This window comes from Eucyclogobius newberryi, unplaced genomic scaffold (genome assembly GCF_026437365.1).
Source record: "Eucyclogobius newberryi isolate DKJ021-1_F unplaced genomic scaffold, fEucNew1.0.hap1 SCAF_20, whole genome shotgun sequence".
In the NCBI taxonomy this organism is placed as follows: Eukaryota; Metazoa; Chordata; class Actinopteri; order Gobiiformes; family Gobiidae; genus Eucyclogobius; species Eucyclogobius newberryi.
Window position 1 is genome coordinate 19,954,886 of NW_027315835.1, and position 14,488 is coordinate 19,969,373.

Sequence of the window (14,488 nt, forward strand, 5' to 3'; positions counted from 1 at the left end):
TATCTATTGTGAAGTTATCAAAAAGACTTTCCCCTCTAAATGTCAAGGATGCCGCCGCTAACATTTCTGAACAAACTCTACCTTGGCTCGAAAACACTACAACAAAACCCTTAAAATAACTCTCTAAAGTCCTGTTGTCATTTGGCCCCTTTTTATCTCCTTGTCTTTACCATAAAAGTACACACCTCCACACAGCAAACGCACACAAAATGCTCTGCTGACTCTGCTCATTGTCTCCCCATTCTGGTACAGCCTGCGATGGAGGGCGTTGAGGTGAGATGTAACCCGGTGTTGCGCCCCCTGTTGGTGATTCTGTCAGTGAAGTAAAGCTTTATCGAGCCAATGTCATGCTGATGAATCAAACTAATTTTGTGAAGTTTCCCCATATTTTCTTGTCCTTGTGTCTGTGTATTGTCTTTAGAAAGTTGGTCTCATTTTAACCTTACATTCTGTATTCATGTTTTGTGTACAATCTCCTGAGAAAGGAAAAGTCTGTAATTCTGTTCAAATTGTGTATATTTGTTGTACCTTCTACTGTCAGTTCTCTCGTCAGATTCGTCATGTCTTTCCACAGTGGCTGTCCACCAAAACGGCCTGAGATTATGTCCGTTCCGTGTCATTTCCTGTCTCAATCTCTCACCTGGTGTCCTCTTCCCCATTTTGTTGATTCTTTTTGTAGGAGATGAAGATCTGCTCGGCGATCATTAACCTCTTCCACCTGATCCCAGCCGCCCCCCAGACCTTGGTGAAGCCATTGCTGGAGGTGGTGATGAAGACAGAACGAGCCATGCTTATAGAGGTGTCACAAACAATATTAAATCTTATCTCGTCCAAAAAGAGAATGCATAAATAATTTTCAAGTATGACTACAATTTCCAAAATAGTTTAAGCCTAATTGCGTGAAAAACAAATTGTATAATGGTACAACTTTCATACTTGGATTTAAAATTTTTTTTTTTTTTTTACAGTTCATAAATCTATTTGCTCTAGCAGGAAGCGCAAGCATTTGACACACTGTAGAAGAAGACGTTAGTCGACAGTGGTCACTGTATTTTAAGCTTCAAATCACTATGTTTTATTAGTATCATATTCACGGAGAAATTAGTCTAATGAGGAAGTTAATCTCGACGCAGCTTGGCGCAAAGACATGTGGTGCGCGGACATGTGATATACAGCGGTCTGCAGTTTCTTGGCCAGACCTGACCCCTGCATCACTACCCTGGACTTTCTGTGTACCGTATATATCTCATATTTACACAAGTATCTCATATCTCTCAACATAACACTCACTGGCTAAGCCCAAGCTCAGGAGCAGATGACACACATGTAAATCAGCCCACCCAGAGTAATGAAGAACAGAAGGGACAAGTAGGGACAGCTCAGATGTGTTCTCTGTTAAGCTTTAAAATTACATGTGTTTTATTACAATCCAACTCATATTCACCGAGAAATTACCGTAGTCTAATTAGGTCCGTGGACCGCGGGTGCGCTGGACAACCACCGAGTGTAAATATCTTGTGTTACAACGTGGGCACCTGCGGCTTCCTGATAGGTGCGGACCGGACCGTATGTACAATTTATCTTTTCTGAAAAAAGTTGCTCCAACAAAATTTATAAAGAAGTGCTGTAAAGCCAGAAAAGTATGGTACTCAGAGCAACAATAACATTGATAATCATATTCATCATATTACAACCCTCTTGTATGTGCTCTCTCCTCACAGTCTGTGTTGTTGTTTGTCTTTGCCGTAGGCTGGCAGTCCGTTCAGGGAGCCTTTGATCAAGTTCCTGACACGGCATCCATCTCAGACTGTGGAGCTCTTTATGATGGAGGCCACGCTGAACGACCCACAATGGAGCCGCATGTTTATGGTCAGCAGACACTGTTCTACTGTTCACGTGTTTATTTGGGTTTTCAATAATGAGCGATGGGTTTTTACTACTTTTCCTATTGTCTTATCTTTTCCAGAGTTTCCTCAAACACAAAGATGCCAAGCCACTAAGAGACGTGTTGGCATCTAATGCAAACCGCTTTGTGCCCCTCCTGGTTCCTGCTGGTACTGCGGCCACAGTTCGACCTGGGTCTCCTTCCACCACCACTGCCCGATTGGATCTACAGTTCCAGGCTATCAAGGTATACTTTTTGATAACGACTCTGGTTTGCTAGATGAATATATGTTTGCATTTTAAGAACACTTTGTTGTTGACCACTTTGCTCAGATCATCAGCATCATTGTGAAGAATGATGAAGGTTGGCTGGCCGGCCAACATTCGCTGGTCAGCCAGCTTCGACGGGTCTGGGTGAGCGAGGCCTTTCAGGAAAGACACCGCAAAGACAATATGGCTGCCACCAATTGGAAGGAGCCTAAGCTTCTGGCCTTTTGCCTTCTTAGCTACTGCAAGTATGTATTCCGATATATATTTAATATTATTATTTCTTGTTATGTTATTTTAATGTAAATTGTTGTACTTCTTTGAAGGAGGAACTACTCTGAGATTGAGCTTCTGTTCCAGTTGCTGCGGGCCTTCACAGGGCGTTTCTTGTGCAATATGACCTTTTTAAAGGAGTATATGGAAGAGGAAATTCCCAGGAATTACTCCATTGCCCAGAAACGAGCTCTCTTCTTCCGCTTTGTTGAATTTAATGACCCTCACTTCAATGATGAGCTCAAAGCAAAGGTATTCTATGCACTCAAACAATCAGAGCAGAGAAATTAAATTAAAGCGCTGCACCGCAGGGACTTGGAAATTTGACAATGACTTTCATAGTTTAGCCTTTAGAGTTGACATTTCGTGCAGGTCTGCCAAATATAGTCTGTTTTCTAAGTAAATGAACCAAAATACAGTTGCTTTTCTTTGGCATTCTTTTTTTTTTGGCCTTGAGGATGAGACTGGGGAATGACATACAGTGAATTGTTTAGAGCCGGATTCAAACTTCATACATGTGTGGCACTTCTTTGGCATTGTGTGTTTATATACTGAGCTGAGTCTGTGATGAGTTAATAATGGAGTAGGGAAATGCACATGGTTAGGGGGCTGTCTAGTTGGTGTGTTTTGTAGCAGAAGTTATCCGGTGCAGCGCGGAAGGTCGTGGTTTCTGGTTGTAGTCCCATAGAGGCTCACACATGAATGCGTCTGTCCTCCCTACCTGACCTGCTGTAGTAAGCATTACTGTCGTTCTGGCTGCTTTTTAATTAGCTTACGGTCCCACATGCTTACACGCACCTTCACACACACCCTCCCATATAAGAACATACTTTGTGCACAGCTGTACCTGGACCAGCGCTTGACTCGGAGCAGCAGCCGCACTGACGCTGAACACAGTGGGTCAGTGGGGAAGGCCTGGGCCAGCACTGAATCTCATCACCAAATGCCATTGTTGCAAATACTCTCAATTACCCAGGTGCACACACAAGGCATTAGCAGTTCACCAACAACACCAACCAAGGACAGTCACTGTTAAACCACTGCTCCAACCTCAACAACAGACTGCAAACACACACAAGCACACACACATTTATTCTTGTTTTTCTAACATTTTCTTTTCCGCCACACATATTCCCCTATCATCGTTTTAGTCTTAATAAACCAGTTGTAACAATTTTCCTTGAGGTTTTTGTGTTTCCAATCATGATTGTTGCTGTTAGTGTAAACATAATGTAGAATTGTAATCAGTTACATCTGCATAAAATTCATACCCAGCACCATGTCTTCTCTAGAAGTTATCATTTTCCTCCCACATTTTTTCTTTTAAGGCATCTGTTAGACCGGATGTTGGAGTGAGGAGGCAGTTGAATATCTTATTTATTTTATAGTTCTGCCATTGACAATCTATGTTTGCTTGAGTTTTCTGCATTGTTTGCCACAATATCTACTGTCTTAGATGTAACTCCAAATGCTAGTATGGCACAACAGAGGGACTATTTCACATTGAAAAGAGGGAGATTTAGAAGGAGTGTGACTGTGTGGGAAAGCGGCTATGAATCACTGCCTGACCCCATGCTGCTCACAACAGCTCTCACACACAAAACCCCTCTAAAGCATTTCACTCCTCGCAGGATTACATTTCAGACAGAGAAGTAAAACAAACCAGTGGATGAAACTTGTGATGCACACCTGTTTTCCATTCTGCCCCACTTCCCCCTTTGTTCCTGAGATGACACAGCGCGAGTAGGAGTGCTCCAACACGCTGCGCTAGCATCATTTCCTCAGAGGTGGTGGGAATCAAACCACTGTGTTAAACTAAAACAAGCAAATATATTTCAGTCATATTGTGAACCTGCCAGATTCCACTGCAGGGTACTCGTGTAAACACAACTTCTTCACAGGATCTCTGACTGTGGCTTTGGATGGACGTTCCGTTTTGATAGATATTGAAAATGAAGAGAGAGATAGAGATATTGAAAATGAACTAGTAAAAAATTTAATAGCTGTTTTGTGTTGTTAGTTCTGTCTGTTACAAATATTCTTGGCATGAAGGAAGTTGAAGTTAATTACATAGTAACAGTTTACTCTCAAATCATTATGATCCCAGTAAAATTTGTTGACTAATACAAATTTTGTTCAATTAAGACAACATCGTCCAATTAATTGATTTAAGCAATTAAAAACCTACAGCTCTATTTCAAATGTATAGTTTTGGCTCTTGATCCGAAGAATAGTATTAAGGCTGGAGTTGTTTTCTTTCCTCTTGCCCTCCCTTTAAGAAATCTAGTTATCAGCAGAACACAAGGACCAATTCAGAAGATGAAACCGCTTAATCACATAATTATTCCCATAAAGGTGCTAGACTGCAGGTTTCTTTAATGTACCTTTTTGAAAGACCACACCTGGTGATTCAACTGATTAGTGCCTTCACAAAAGCGCCGCCAGACAGTCTTTGTTGGAACGTTTGAGGAGGAAAAGTTGCGTGCTCTGTCTAAATTGACTTCTTATCTAAAGACTAATTGAAGATTTCAACTTTTTTGTCCGTCTCCAGGTTCTGCAGCACATCCTGAACCCCGCCTTCCTGCAAAGTTTTGAGAAAGGTGAAGGCGAGCAGCTGCTTGGACCGCCTAACCCAGAAGGAGACAATCCAGAGAGCATCACCAGTGTATTCATCACCAAGGTATGCCGAATTAAAACCTAAGTATTTGTGTTTATAGGCACTCTGGTCTATGACATTTAAAGACATACTGTACTAGTTGAAATGCTATTGAGAACATGTACTTTCTTTCCTGGTTGGATCTCTGCTTTTGTTCATTAGTAAACGGCTTTGTCCCAGAGTCTGTGTGATTGCATTACCTGCTGCATTTCCTCTCATAATGTCCTATACGGTGGCCGTCTCTCCCCTCTGTCAGTCTTCATCAGCCACACTGCACACAGCATGATGCCATTTCCCTAACGGCGCCTAACCATCTCAACATGATTTAATTGTTGTCGTTCAAGTTGTTTCCATGCGGACTCCATCTTTCATTAGCCCACCCACACCTAGCCTTTTCCTCCATCACACTGCATCCATCAGACAGAGTAATGTCTGGTGTAAATGTCGCAGTGTGACCATGCGAAAGGTCAGCGTGTTTGTTTGCTGTGGCAGATCTCATCACTGACTAACAGCAGTACTAATGGCTGCTAATGCTGGTTCTACACTTGGGATAAAACCAATTTCCTCTCATACTCTGCTGTCTGCCCTTTCCAATGCTCTATGTCGCCTTTTAGAAATATGTTCTCTTTATACAACAGCTAATTTTAAAATTTTTGGGAAGGTTTGGATTTGTAGCTCGTAGTTTTAGCTTATTTTGTCATTTCTATTTAAAATTGTAACCATCCTTCTATTTAGCCCCGTCACGATAATTAATGGTATCATCAACTTATCAATCAATAAGATGGAACAATATTTGTTGGCAGTTTTTTTTTTGCCTTACATGAATATTTGACTGATACTAATTTAACTACACTATTGTTTCATATTTTTTTTTGCAGCAATTATTTTTTAGGACATGTTCATTTAGAAAAGAGCTTACTGCGACCTTCCTACATTATAACTTTGCCATATAATACCCTTCAAAATTTGTTCTTGTGACAGGCCTACATACATTATTGATTTTTTAAAATCAAAACCAACCAAACATATCAAAATGTGCATCTAAAGGAATTGGATGAAGGGAAATAAAAAAAAAGGTTAAAAATGTCATTACCGGTGCTTAAATCAAAATAATGCATATTTTATCCAGCCTTTTGTCTAGTTTAGTTCAAATTGGACATGCTCTACATGCTAAATGCTCAACTCAAGTAATGTGGACCTGCATTTCTCCTGGTCTTCCTCCAGGTTTTGGACCCAGAAAAGCAGGCCGATCTGCTGGACTCCCTCCGGATCTGTCTGCTGCAGTTCTCCACTCTGCTGGTGGAGCACGCGCCGCACCATATTCACGACAATAACAAGTCTCGCAACAGCAAACTGCGCCGCCTCATGACCTTCGCCTGGCCCTGTCTGCTGCCCAAAGCCTGTGTGGACCCGGCCTGCAAATACAGCGGGCACTTACTATTGGCCCACATCATTGCCAAGTTCGCCATTCATAAGAAAATTGTTCTACAGGTATGAACGATGTCACTTTAAAGCCCCTTTGGCCATTTATCATAACTTGACTTACAAATCTTATTTTCTCAGGTCTTCCATAGTTTGTTGAAGGCTCATACCATGGAAGCTAGGGCCATTGTTAGACAGGCCATGGCCATCTTGACCCCGGCCGTGCCTGCTCGGATGGAGGACGGACACCAAATGTTGACCCACTGGACGCGCAAGATCATCGTGGAGGAGGGACACACTGTACCACAGCTGGTGCACATTCTTCACCTCATCGTGCAGCACTTTAGGGTAAGGAGGATCATAGCGCATGTCAGGTTAGGATATCTGTATGGAACTTATTGCTTTGTTGGTCTGCTGGCAAGATGTGTTGGATCATCTTAGTGAAAGTTTTTTAATTTTATTTAATTTTATGGGCTAACAGAAGTAAATCAGAAATACTTGTATATAGTTAATATGAGTAGTTTTTAATGTAACACTTGTAAACACTTGCTACAGAAATTCATAATAGAAGAATGAATTGGCGTAATGGCTATTTATACTTAAACTGTGCTCTAAATAGTAACGGATAATTATGTCCAAATGGTAACATTATTCAAAGCTGTGTTATTTTTTTAGGGTTGTCTGATGAGCTGTGTAATGCATCTATTAGCCACACCTCATTTCATATTGACACTTTGCGCCACTGTCGCCTCATATTTTTGAATTATTATTACCGATCAGTGGAACCTGTGAAACCATTGTTCTTAATAATCTTCATTTTGCATCACTTATCCAAGGTGCATCTTTCACTCAAATTAGCATATCTTAAGTTGGCGCCACTACAGATTTATAGCCTAAAGTTGACATTTTCTGACTATCTCACTTTAGAGCCTTTACTGGCGAGACTGACGTTTTCTCAGCTCCCCTCACCTTCTCTCTCCCTGTATCTCTCTGACAGGCTGCTCTCACTAGGCTAGATGACTAATCTAATGTAATCACATCAGCATAATTACACTGGGGAGGAGATAATGACAGACAGATGAGACTTGTGCGTGTGTTGCATATAGAAACGCTGGGTGAAGTGTTTGTGCGTGCGTGTGATGGACAGGGCTAAACCACTCCGTCATTAAGGGGCTATGAAGTCCTGCTCCATCCACTGTAATTACCCTCAAAGTGAGAAGGTTTAATATTCTTTGACACTGGCAACGGCCTTCAGACCGACATCTCATCTCTTGTGCTTTTGTCCGCGTGTTTTGGAGTGCTTCAGTTCCCAGTTCAGATTGTGATGAAGCCAAGTGCCTCTCGAGTGCGAACGCTCCGGGCAAACTGCACGTCGTCATGTCCTTGAGATTAAGGAGCGCCGCCACTTTGTAGAACTTGTGCACAAGTCATTAAAGTGAACATACACATGCTATGGTAAAGTATTCGAGAAGTACATCAGCAGAAAAAAATATTATTATGGTGCGTTTGGATCCTACAAGCTATAATAGAACAATGAGTTCTGTGTGAAAATTTGATGATCAAATGAAGGCACATTTCTTCATAAACATTTTAAGGTGCACTATATAACTTTCATGGTAAGGGGGTTCTTTATTGCTTTGCCCGTAATGTTCCACAGTATGGCATTCAAACACTAAAATACCTTGAAAAACACATTACATTCTTACTGTGTGGATTTCCACACATTTGAACTGTAACTAATCCCTTTTGTCTCAGTGGAGATGGATGGAAGTTTAATTCTATACTGTGGAACATTCCAGGTAAATAATGAACATCTTTCCCAACTTTATTATGAGAGTTCTTTTTCGGTTATCATTTCAAAAGCTTACTGCACAATTGGTCATCATTGAGTGGTTTCTTTTTATATATCCTTTTTGTGTCTTCTGAGATGGAAGTTATCTGATGATAAAACACTAGCTAAAACTGCAAAGCAGAGTGCCTGCAGCTGGCTCCCAGCTACACTGCCTTTGTATGTGGCTGCATCTGTGTAGGTGCTGCTGCTCTGTCGCAAGTGAGCCCATCTCTCATGTGAACTCCTGCAGGTTATTTTCAACTTGGCCATTGGCATTGAAGACCATCTGCCACGTTTGCTTTCGGAAATCAAAATGCAAGGCTTTCCTGATTAATAATCTGCGTAGAATATTAACCAGTAATTTCCCCACTGAGCAACATTTTATGTTGTCTTAAGCTATTGCGCTTAAAGTTTTCTATCACTCTCAGGGATTTCTGTCAATTGGAGATATTGGGGGGGAAAAATTCCGTCAATCCGTAATGTGTTGTTTAACTTAAAGGTCCCATATCATGCAAAATCAACTTTTCAGAGCTTTTAACCTTCTTACATTGCTATTTGTGCTTCATATATGTCCCCAGAGTGTTTTTTTGATTGATTCCCGCAGTGTTTAGCTATATTACAGACTATCTCCTTTCCTCGAATCTCCAAACTGACGGGCGGTGAATGCAAGACCGCGTCATAACCACAGGCACGCGTCATCATAGATCTATAGATATATATATTTATATATATATAGATAGATATATATAGATCTATAGATATATCTGTTCTGCGCACCCTGTAGAATAAACACCAGATTTATTTAGGCTCAAAGTAGTGTTGATCTGAAGTTCTATCGTTTCTCACTCAGTCGCGCGGCAGGAGCGGCGCATCGCGGAGCAGACAGCTGTGGGGCTACGTCACGGGTGGGCGGGGCACACACGCGCTCTCTGAGACTACGTCACGGGTGGGCGGGGCACACACGCGCTCTCTGAGACTACGTCACGGTTGGGCGGGGCACACACGCGCTCTCTGAGACTACGTCACTGGTGGGCGGGGGAGCCAGATCGCTCTTTGCAAGGGTGGGGGCGAATATCAAACCAAGCCGTCTGCATTTCCGGGTTGGGTGATATTTCTTAACTATTATGTTAAGGGTGTTGCACAACCCTTATTATTATCATCAATTATACACTTAGGATAGACTACGAAACGTGAAAAAAAGCATGTTATGGCACCTTTAAAGACTATGCCATTATTGCCCGGCAGATTTTCTGTTGTTTAGTCTACATACGATTGTGGATTCTTGCCCTCTCTGTCTGCGCACACGTGTCTGTGTCCCTTCCTTCGCCCTCATTGGATATTTTTACGAAATGTGTAGTAATATTTAAATTTTTTGTAACCTATATTTAGATCTGGCCAATTTCCAAAAAAACTAAATTCCAGATTTGCACAGTATTTATTTTTGCCTGGGATCCAGAATTCACACTTAAGTTCTTTTCAAAGCGCGAGTCTGGTCACCACGTCCTCGACTGTGCCTCGGGCCAAACTCAAACAGAACGGTGCGATCAGATTTGTTTATTTTAGTGACACATAAGAAACAAAAGAGCTCATCGGTCATCTACCATTTAGAATGAAATCCAAATGCTCACCTCATTAGAAGAGTTTTGTGCTCCAATATTGATTCTGCAGCTATACTTGTTTTGATACGGATGGACCATGGATATCTGTGATTTGCAAATTCACCTGTCAAATTCACCATCTGAACTCTGAAAGCTGAGGGTGGAGACCAGACTGATAGAGATTTGTATTAAAAATAGAGGGATATCATTCTGGACATTCCATTTTTTACCCATAAAAGTTTAATTGATGGCATTCTAGGTGAAGGTCTTTGCTCATCAAGTAATTAATTCTGTTCTATCCTTGCAGGTGTACTATCCAGTCCGCCACCATCTGGTCCAGCACATGATCAGTGCCATGCAGCGACTTGGATTCACTCCCAGTGTGACCATAGAGCAGAGGAAACTGGCTGTCGACCTGGCAGAAGTGGTCATCAAGTGGGAACTGCAGAGAATCAAAGACCAACAGGTAAAGCACAAACTGCTCAACACTCAGTCATTAATCTTATTTATTTATTTATTTATTTATTTTTGTGTCCTACCCTTGATAATTATGCGCAGGGAACAAATTATATCCGTAATTTTAAGGACACTGGATGTATTATCAGTTTATATATCATTACAAAAATATTGCTGAACTGCTGCTGGACAACTGGAGAATTAGTTTGGTTCAGATATAGTCTTAAAATACCACCCAACGTTACCTACTTTTACCATAGATGTGATCAGAGGTGCCAATAGTGGATAGCACTGTAAATATTTCTGTTTGATGTGACAGCCAGAAACAGAGGCTGAGCCGAGTGCCTGTGGTGAGGGGACCAGTGGTGTCGGGGTGAAGCGAGGCCTGTCAGGGGATACTGCGGCAGCTGGACAGGACGCCAAGAGGTTCCGCGCTGCCTCAGGAGCTGCCTCCACGGTAAGCTCCATCAGCCATCACTCAAAAACCAAGACTATGGTGCAAAATGGTGTTTCAAAAAAGCCACAATGAGACATTTTGTGAATGTCAAACTATGCGCCAAACTTTGTATCAGGGGTTGTGCAGATGGGAAAAAAGGAAAAACACCACAACCGTTTACCATCAAAATTAGGGTGTAACGATCCCCCTTTTTTATTTGATTTATTGATATGTCTCTCCTATGATCAGCTACATCGATTGGTGCTCAGCTAGTTGTCCTTGATCCAGGCCACGTATTGATGCTAATGCAAACTTGACTCCACTTGAAAATGCTTGATTATATCTAGATACAGGAAAGTTATACATGGACGTAATTTTTTCATATTGTTATCTTGAAGCGCCTACTGCCGTCCACGAGGAGTCAACAGCATCGCAGATATAACTGAGGAAAAGCGGGAGTTTTAAGTAGAATATTGCTTTCATTATTGTGTTGATATGCTTAGAGACAACTTGATATTGAAATATTGTAAAATAAGAAACACAATGCAAAAAGCGGATTTACCAGATTTTTGTAATAATATCTATGTATTTTTCCATGTTTCAGGTATTTGGTCGCAGTCAGTCTTTGCCTGGCACAGAGACAATGCTCACTAAGCCTGTAGAAAAGCAACATACGGACACTGTTGTCAACTTCCTCATCAGGATCGCATGCCAGGTAACCGAACAGTCATTATCGCCCGGCTAATCTACACTTACACACAGCAGCTCGCGTACAGCTCTGCCATGCGTAGCGCCTGCCAGGTAGGACATCCCCGGCTCCTCTGCGAAGGTAGGACACACCTGGTGGCTGTCCGGAACACATCACCGCACACGGCACACTACAGTCCCCTCTGCGTCTCCTCCACAGATGTCTCCTCGTCCAGTGACAGTGCTCACCTTGGTCGTAAGCCTCAAATAGACCAGGGAGAGTTAACTCACCTTCACTTTTCTACATATTTTTGGCTGGGCTCCATTCTCACAGATCACCCAACCGTCCCTTCCCAAGGAGCCAAGAGGATCAAACAAAGGAAAAGTACAAAAAAAAATGTCTAAAGGGTCTTATATTAAAATTTTGGGGACATGGCTTAATCAAAATGTACATGTTTTCCCAACCTATGGAATCATTTTTTTGGAGCCAGATCTTATATCTTATCCATTATATTGAATATGTTAATGCTATTTTTACAATAAAATGTATTTTTGTAGAACCCAAAATCTCAATTGCAGTTGCCTCGTTGGCCTTCTCAAAATTGATTTTCTTACCTGTTGGCTAAGGCGACAAACAACAAAGCAGGTGCTTGCTGGTCAGTAATAGAGAAGCAGATAAAACCTTCACATCCTTTTTAAGCTGTAACTAAACATATCTGCTTCTTATCTGGAGAAGGAGGTGGAGAAACTGTCATCAAAAAAGGACACCACCATAGAGATTTCTCACTATTAGTTTTTTTTATGCTTCATCGCCCAGCCCTGCTATGATATCTACATTCTGAAATGTAGATTCTTGAACCAATGAGCTAGACGTCAAAATACATTCATGTTCTTTGCCTTTCATATCCACATTCACATTAACCGCTCTCCTTGGTCTTCTCAGTGTCCATAGAGTGATCTTTGCTTCCTTCACCATAATATTAACCTGCTCATCCTGTCTAGGTGAATGACAGCACCAACGTGGCTGGGTCGCCTGGGGAGCTGCTGTCCCGCCGCTGTGTCAGCCTGATGAAGACTTCCCTTAGGCCTGACATGTGGCCCCGCGCCGAACTCAAGCTGCAGTGGTTTGACAAGCTGCTCATGACAGTGGTAAGATGGCATATGCTCTCAGTAATGATCTCTTCCAATCGCCAGCAAGATTTATGATAGAAGGATTTTCAGAATAGTTGAGTATTATTTGTTTTTCATATGCGTTGTTTAGCCTGGTGTAACAAATGTTAAATTGAGATACTAGTTATTTGGTGATTCCAGTAGTACAACAATTCAAAGTGGGATTAAATGTAATTATGGTTTCTTACAAATGAATGCATTTTATGGAATAAATGTGTTAAGATCTCACTCTATGATAAGGCAATACTTAAGTTGGACTGTTTGGGGTTCAATCTTGAATGCCACCAAAGTCCTTTATTTAGTGCATTATACAATGATCCAGTCTACACAAAAACAAAGAGAGGGAAACTTAATTAATGACGAACATCTATGAAAAGTGTAAAGCTGTAATTTTAAACCAGGAATCTTTATTATGTGCTTTTGTTTGAAATAGTTTCCAGCCTTGCTCAAGCTCAGACTCAGTGTTTGCTCTTACGTGGCAGAGCCCTTTGTCTGTTATCGGAAATACATGAAGAGCGGCACCAACTGCCATAATGACAAAATAATGACAGCGGTGCGATAAGGCCAGTCTATCCGCCTTGGCCTGTGCCTCCCTGCGCCCCTCGCCATTCTGAACTCCTCATCCTTGGCTCCTCTATCGCCTCACTGTGCCTCTGCATCTCCCGCTGCCTCTTGCCCGCACCTCCGCCTCCCTCCCTCTCTTATCGCGGTCTCTTTTTCTTTTCTTTTTATCCGCTCTCCCTCCCCCGTCTCATCTCTCTGGTCTGATTCCTACGCCGCTGCGGAGACGAGGTTATCACAGAGCGCTCGCAATTGTCACGTCCTTCGCTTGTTCGCTTTTGGGGATCACTGCGTTGGTTGGTCCTTTTTTCTCAAGACATGTGCGCACACACCCCCAATCAACCCATGCAGATCTCGAGGGACTGTCCTGACAAGACTTTTTGTTGCTCGTGTGCCTGTGTGAATACACAAGTAACTTACCGTGCCATCTCACTCAGGCTAATGAACAATGCTCCAAATCCGATTGCCTTTTATTATCTAGCCTGGCAGTGATTAGGAGGCAGGAGAGGCGGTGTCAAAGGGCCTCAAAACATGTTGTACTCATTGACAATACATGGAGTTGACATGCTGCCATTCTGTTAATAACCCGCCGAATCATTATGACCTTATGTCTACCGTGGCTCTTATCACAGAGTAACCTTGTTCATTAGGCAAGATCAGCGAATTAACACCCTGGTCATGCTATTTTCATAAATCTCAGTTGTTTTATGGTTTATTTGTGACCCAGTCGGCTTGCTTTTTTCAGTAAGAATAACCTTTTGTATTTGTTGAGTTGATTTTCTGTATGTATTTGTACATTCATGAATTTCTCTTTAAAGGGGATATGTTATGCCAGCTTTAATGAGCTTTTAACCTGGTTACAACAGTGTTTCCTCGTCAAGTTGTATTTTGATGAATTCCTGCATGTTTGAGAATTTATTAAGGTTGTTGTTGTTGTCTGTTTTCACCTACCCCCAATCTTCGCCCACATCCCTGAAGTTAGTTGCGATTATTTGAACAATGAAGACTGAGTGAAACATGTGGTGTTCTAAAATGTCACGTACCCACTTTTTAAAAATAGACACTTGTAAATGACAATTCGCTGCTTGTTACGGTGAAATGCGATTATGAGGAGTTGGGGCTTATCAGATCAATAATTGCTGTCAACAATGGACACAATGTAAAATTATTATTTTACGAAGCGGGGGGGATTATCTATTTTTTTGAATGTATTGGTCTAATTTTCATGGCCGACCAGACAGATTTCT

The 14,488-nt window shown here is 41.8% G+C and overlaps 1 protein-coding gene across 3 annotated transcripts in view; it reads left to right on the plus strand.

The window, feature by feature from the left end:
* Positions 1–14,488, plus strand: part of trrap (transformation/transcription domain-associated protein) — a 74,290-nt gene that overhangs the window by 17,775 nt on the left and 42,027 nt on the right. For 2 of the 3 annotated variants that reach the window (XM_072456558.1, XM_072456559.1), the window contains exons 30-42: positions 253–273; positions 680–799; positions 1,750–1,869; positions 1,967–2,131; positions 2,218–2,399; positions 2,478–2,676; positions 4,976–5,104; positions 6,305–6,571; positions 6,644–6,850; positions 10,239–10,397; positions 10,707–10,844; positions 11,428–11,538; positions 12,513–12,659. In XM_072456558.1, the coding sequence (XP_072312659.1) occupies positions 253–273; positions 680–799; positions 1,750–1,869; positions 1,967–2,131; positions 2,218–2,399; positions 2,478–2,676; positions 4,976–5,104; positions 6,305–6,571; positions 6,644–6,850; positions 10,239–10,397; positions 10,707–10,844; positions 11,428–11,538; positions 12,513–12,659 (1,965 nt within the window). The remainder of the gene's footprint in view (positions 1–252; positions 274–679; positions 800–1,749; positions 1,870–1,966; positions 2,132–2,217; positions 2,400–2,477; positions 2,677–4,975; positions 5,105–6,304; positions 6,572–6,643; positions 6,851–10,238; positions 10,398–10,706; positions 10,845–11,427; positions 11,539–12,512; positions 12,660–14,488) is intronic. The other variant, XM_072456560.1, reaches the window with a different exon arrangement.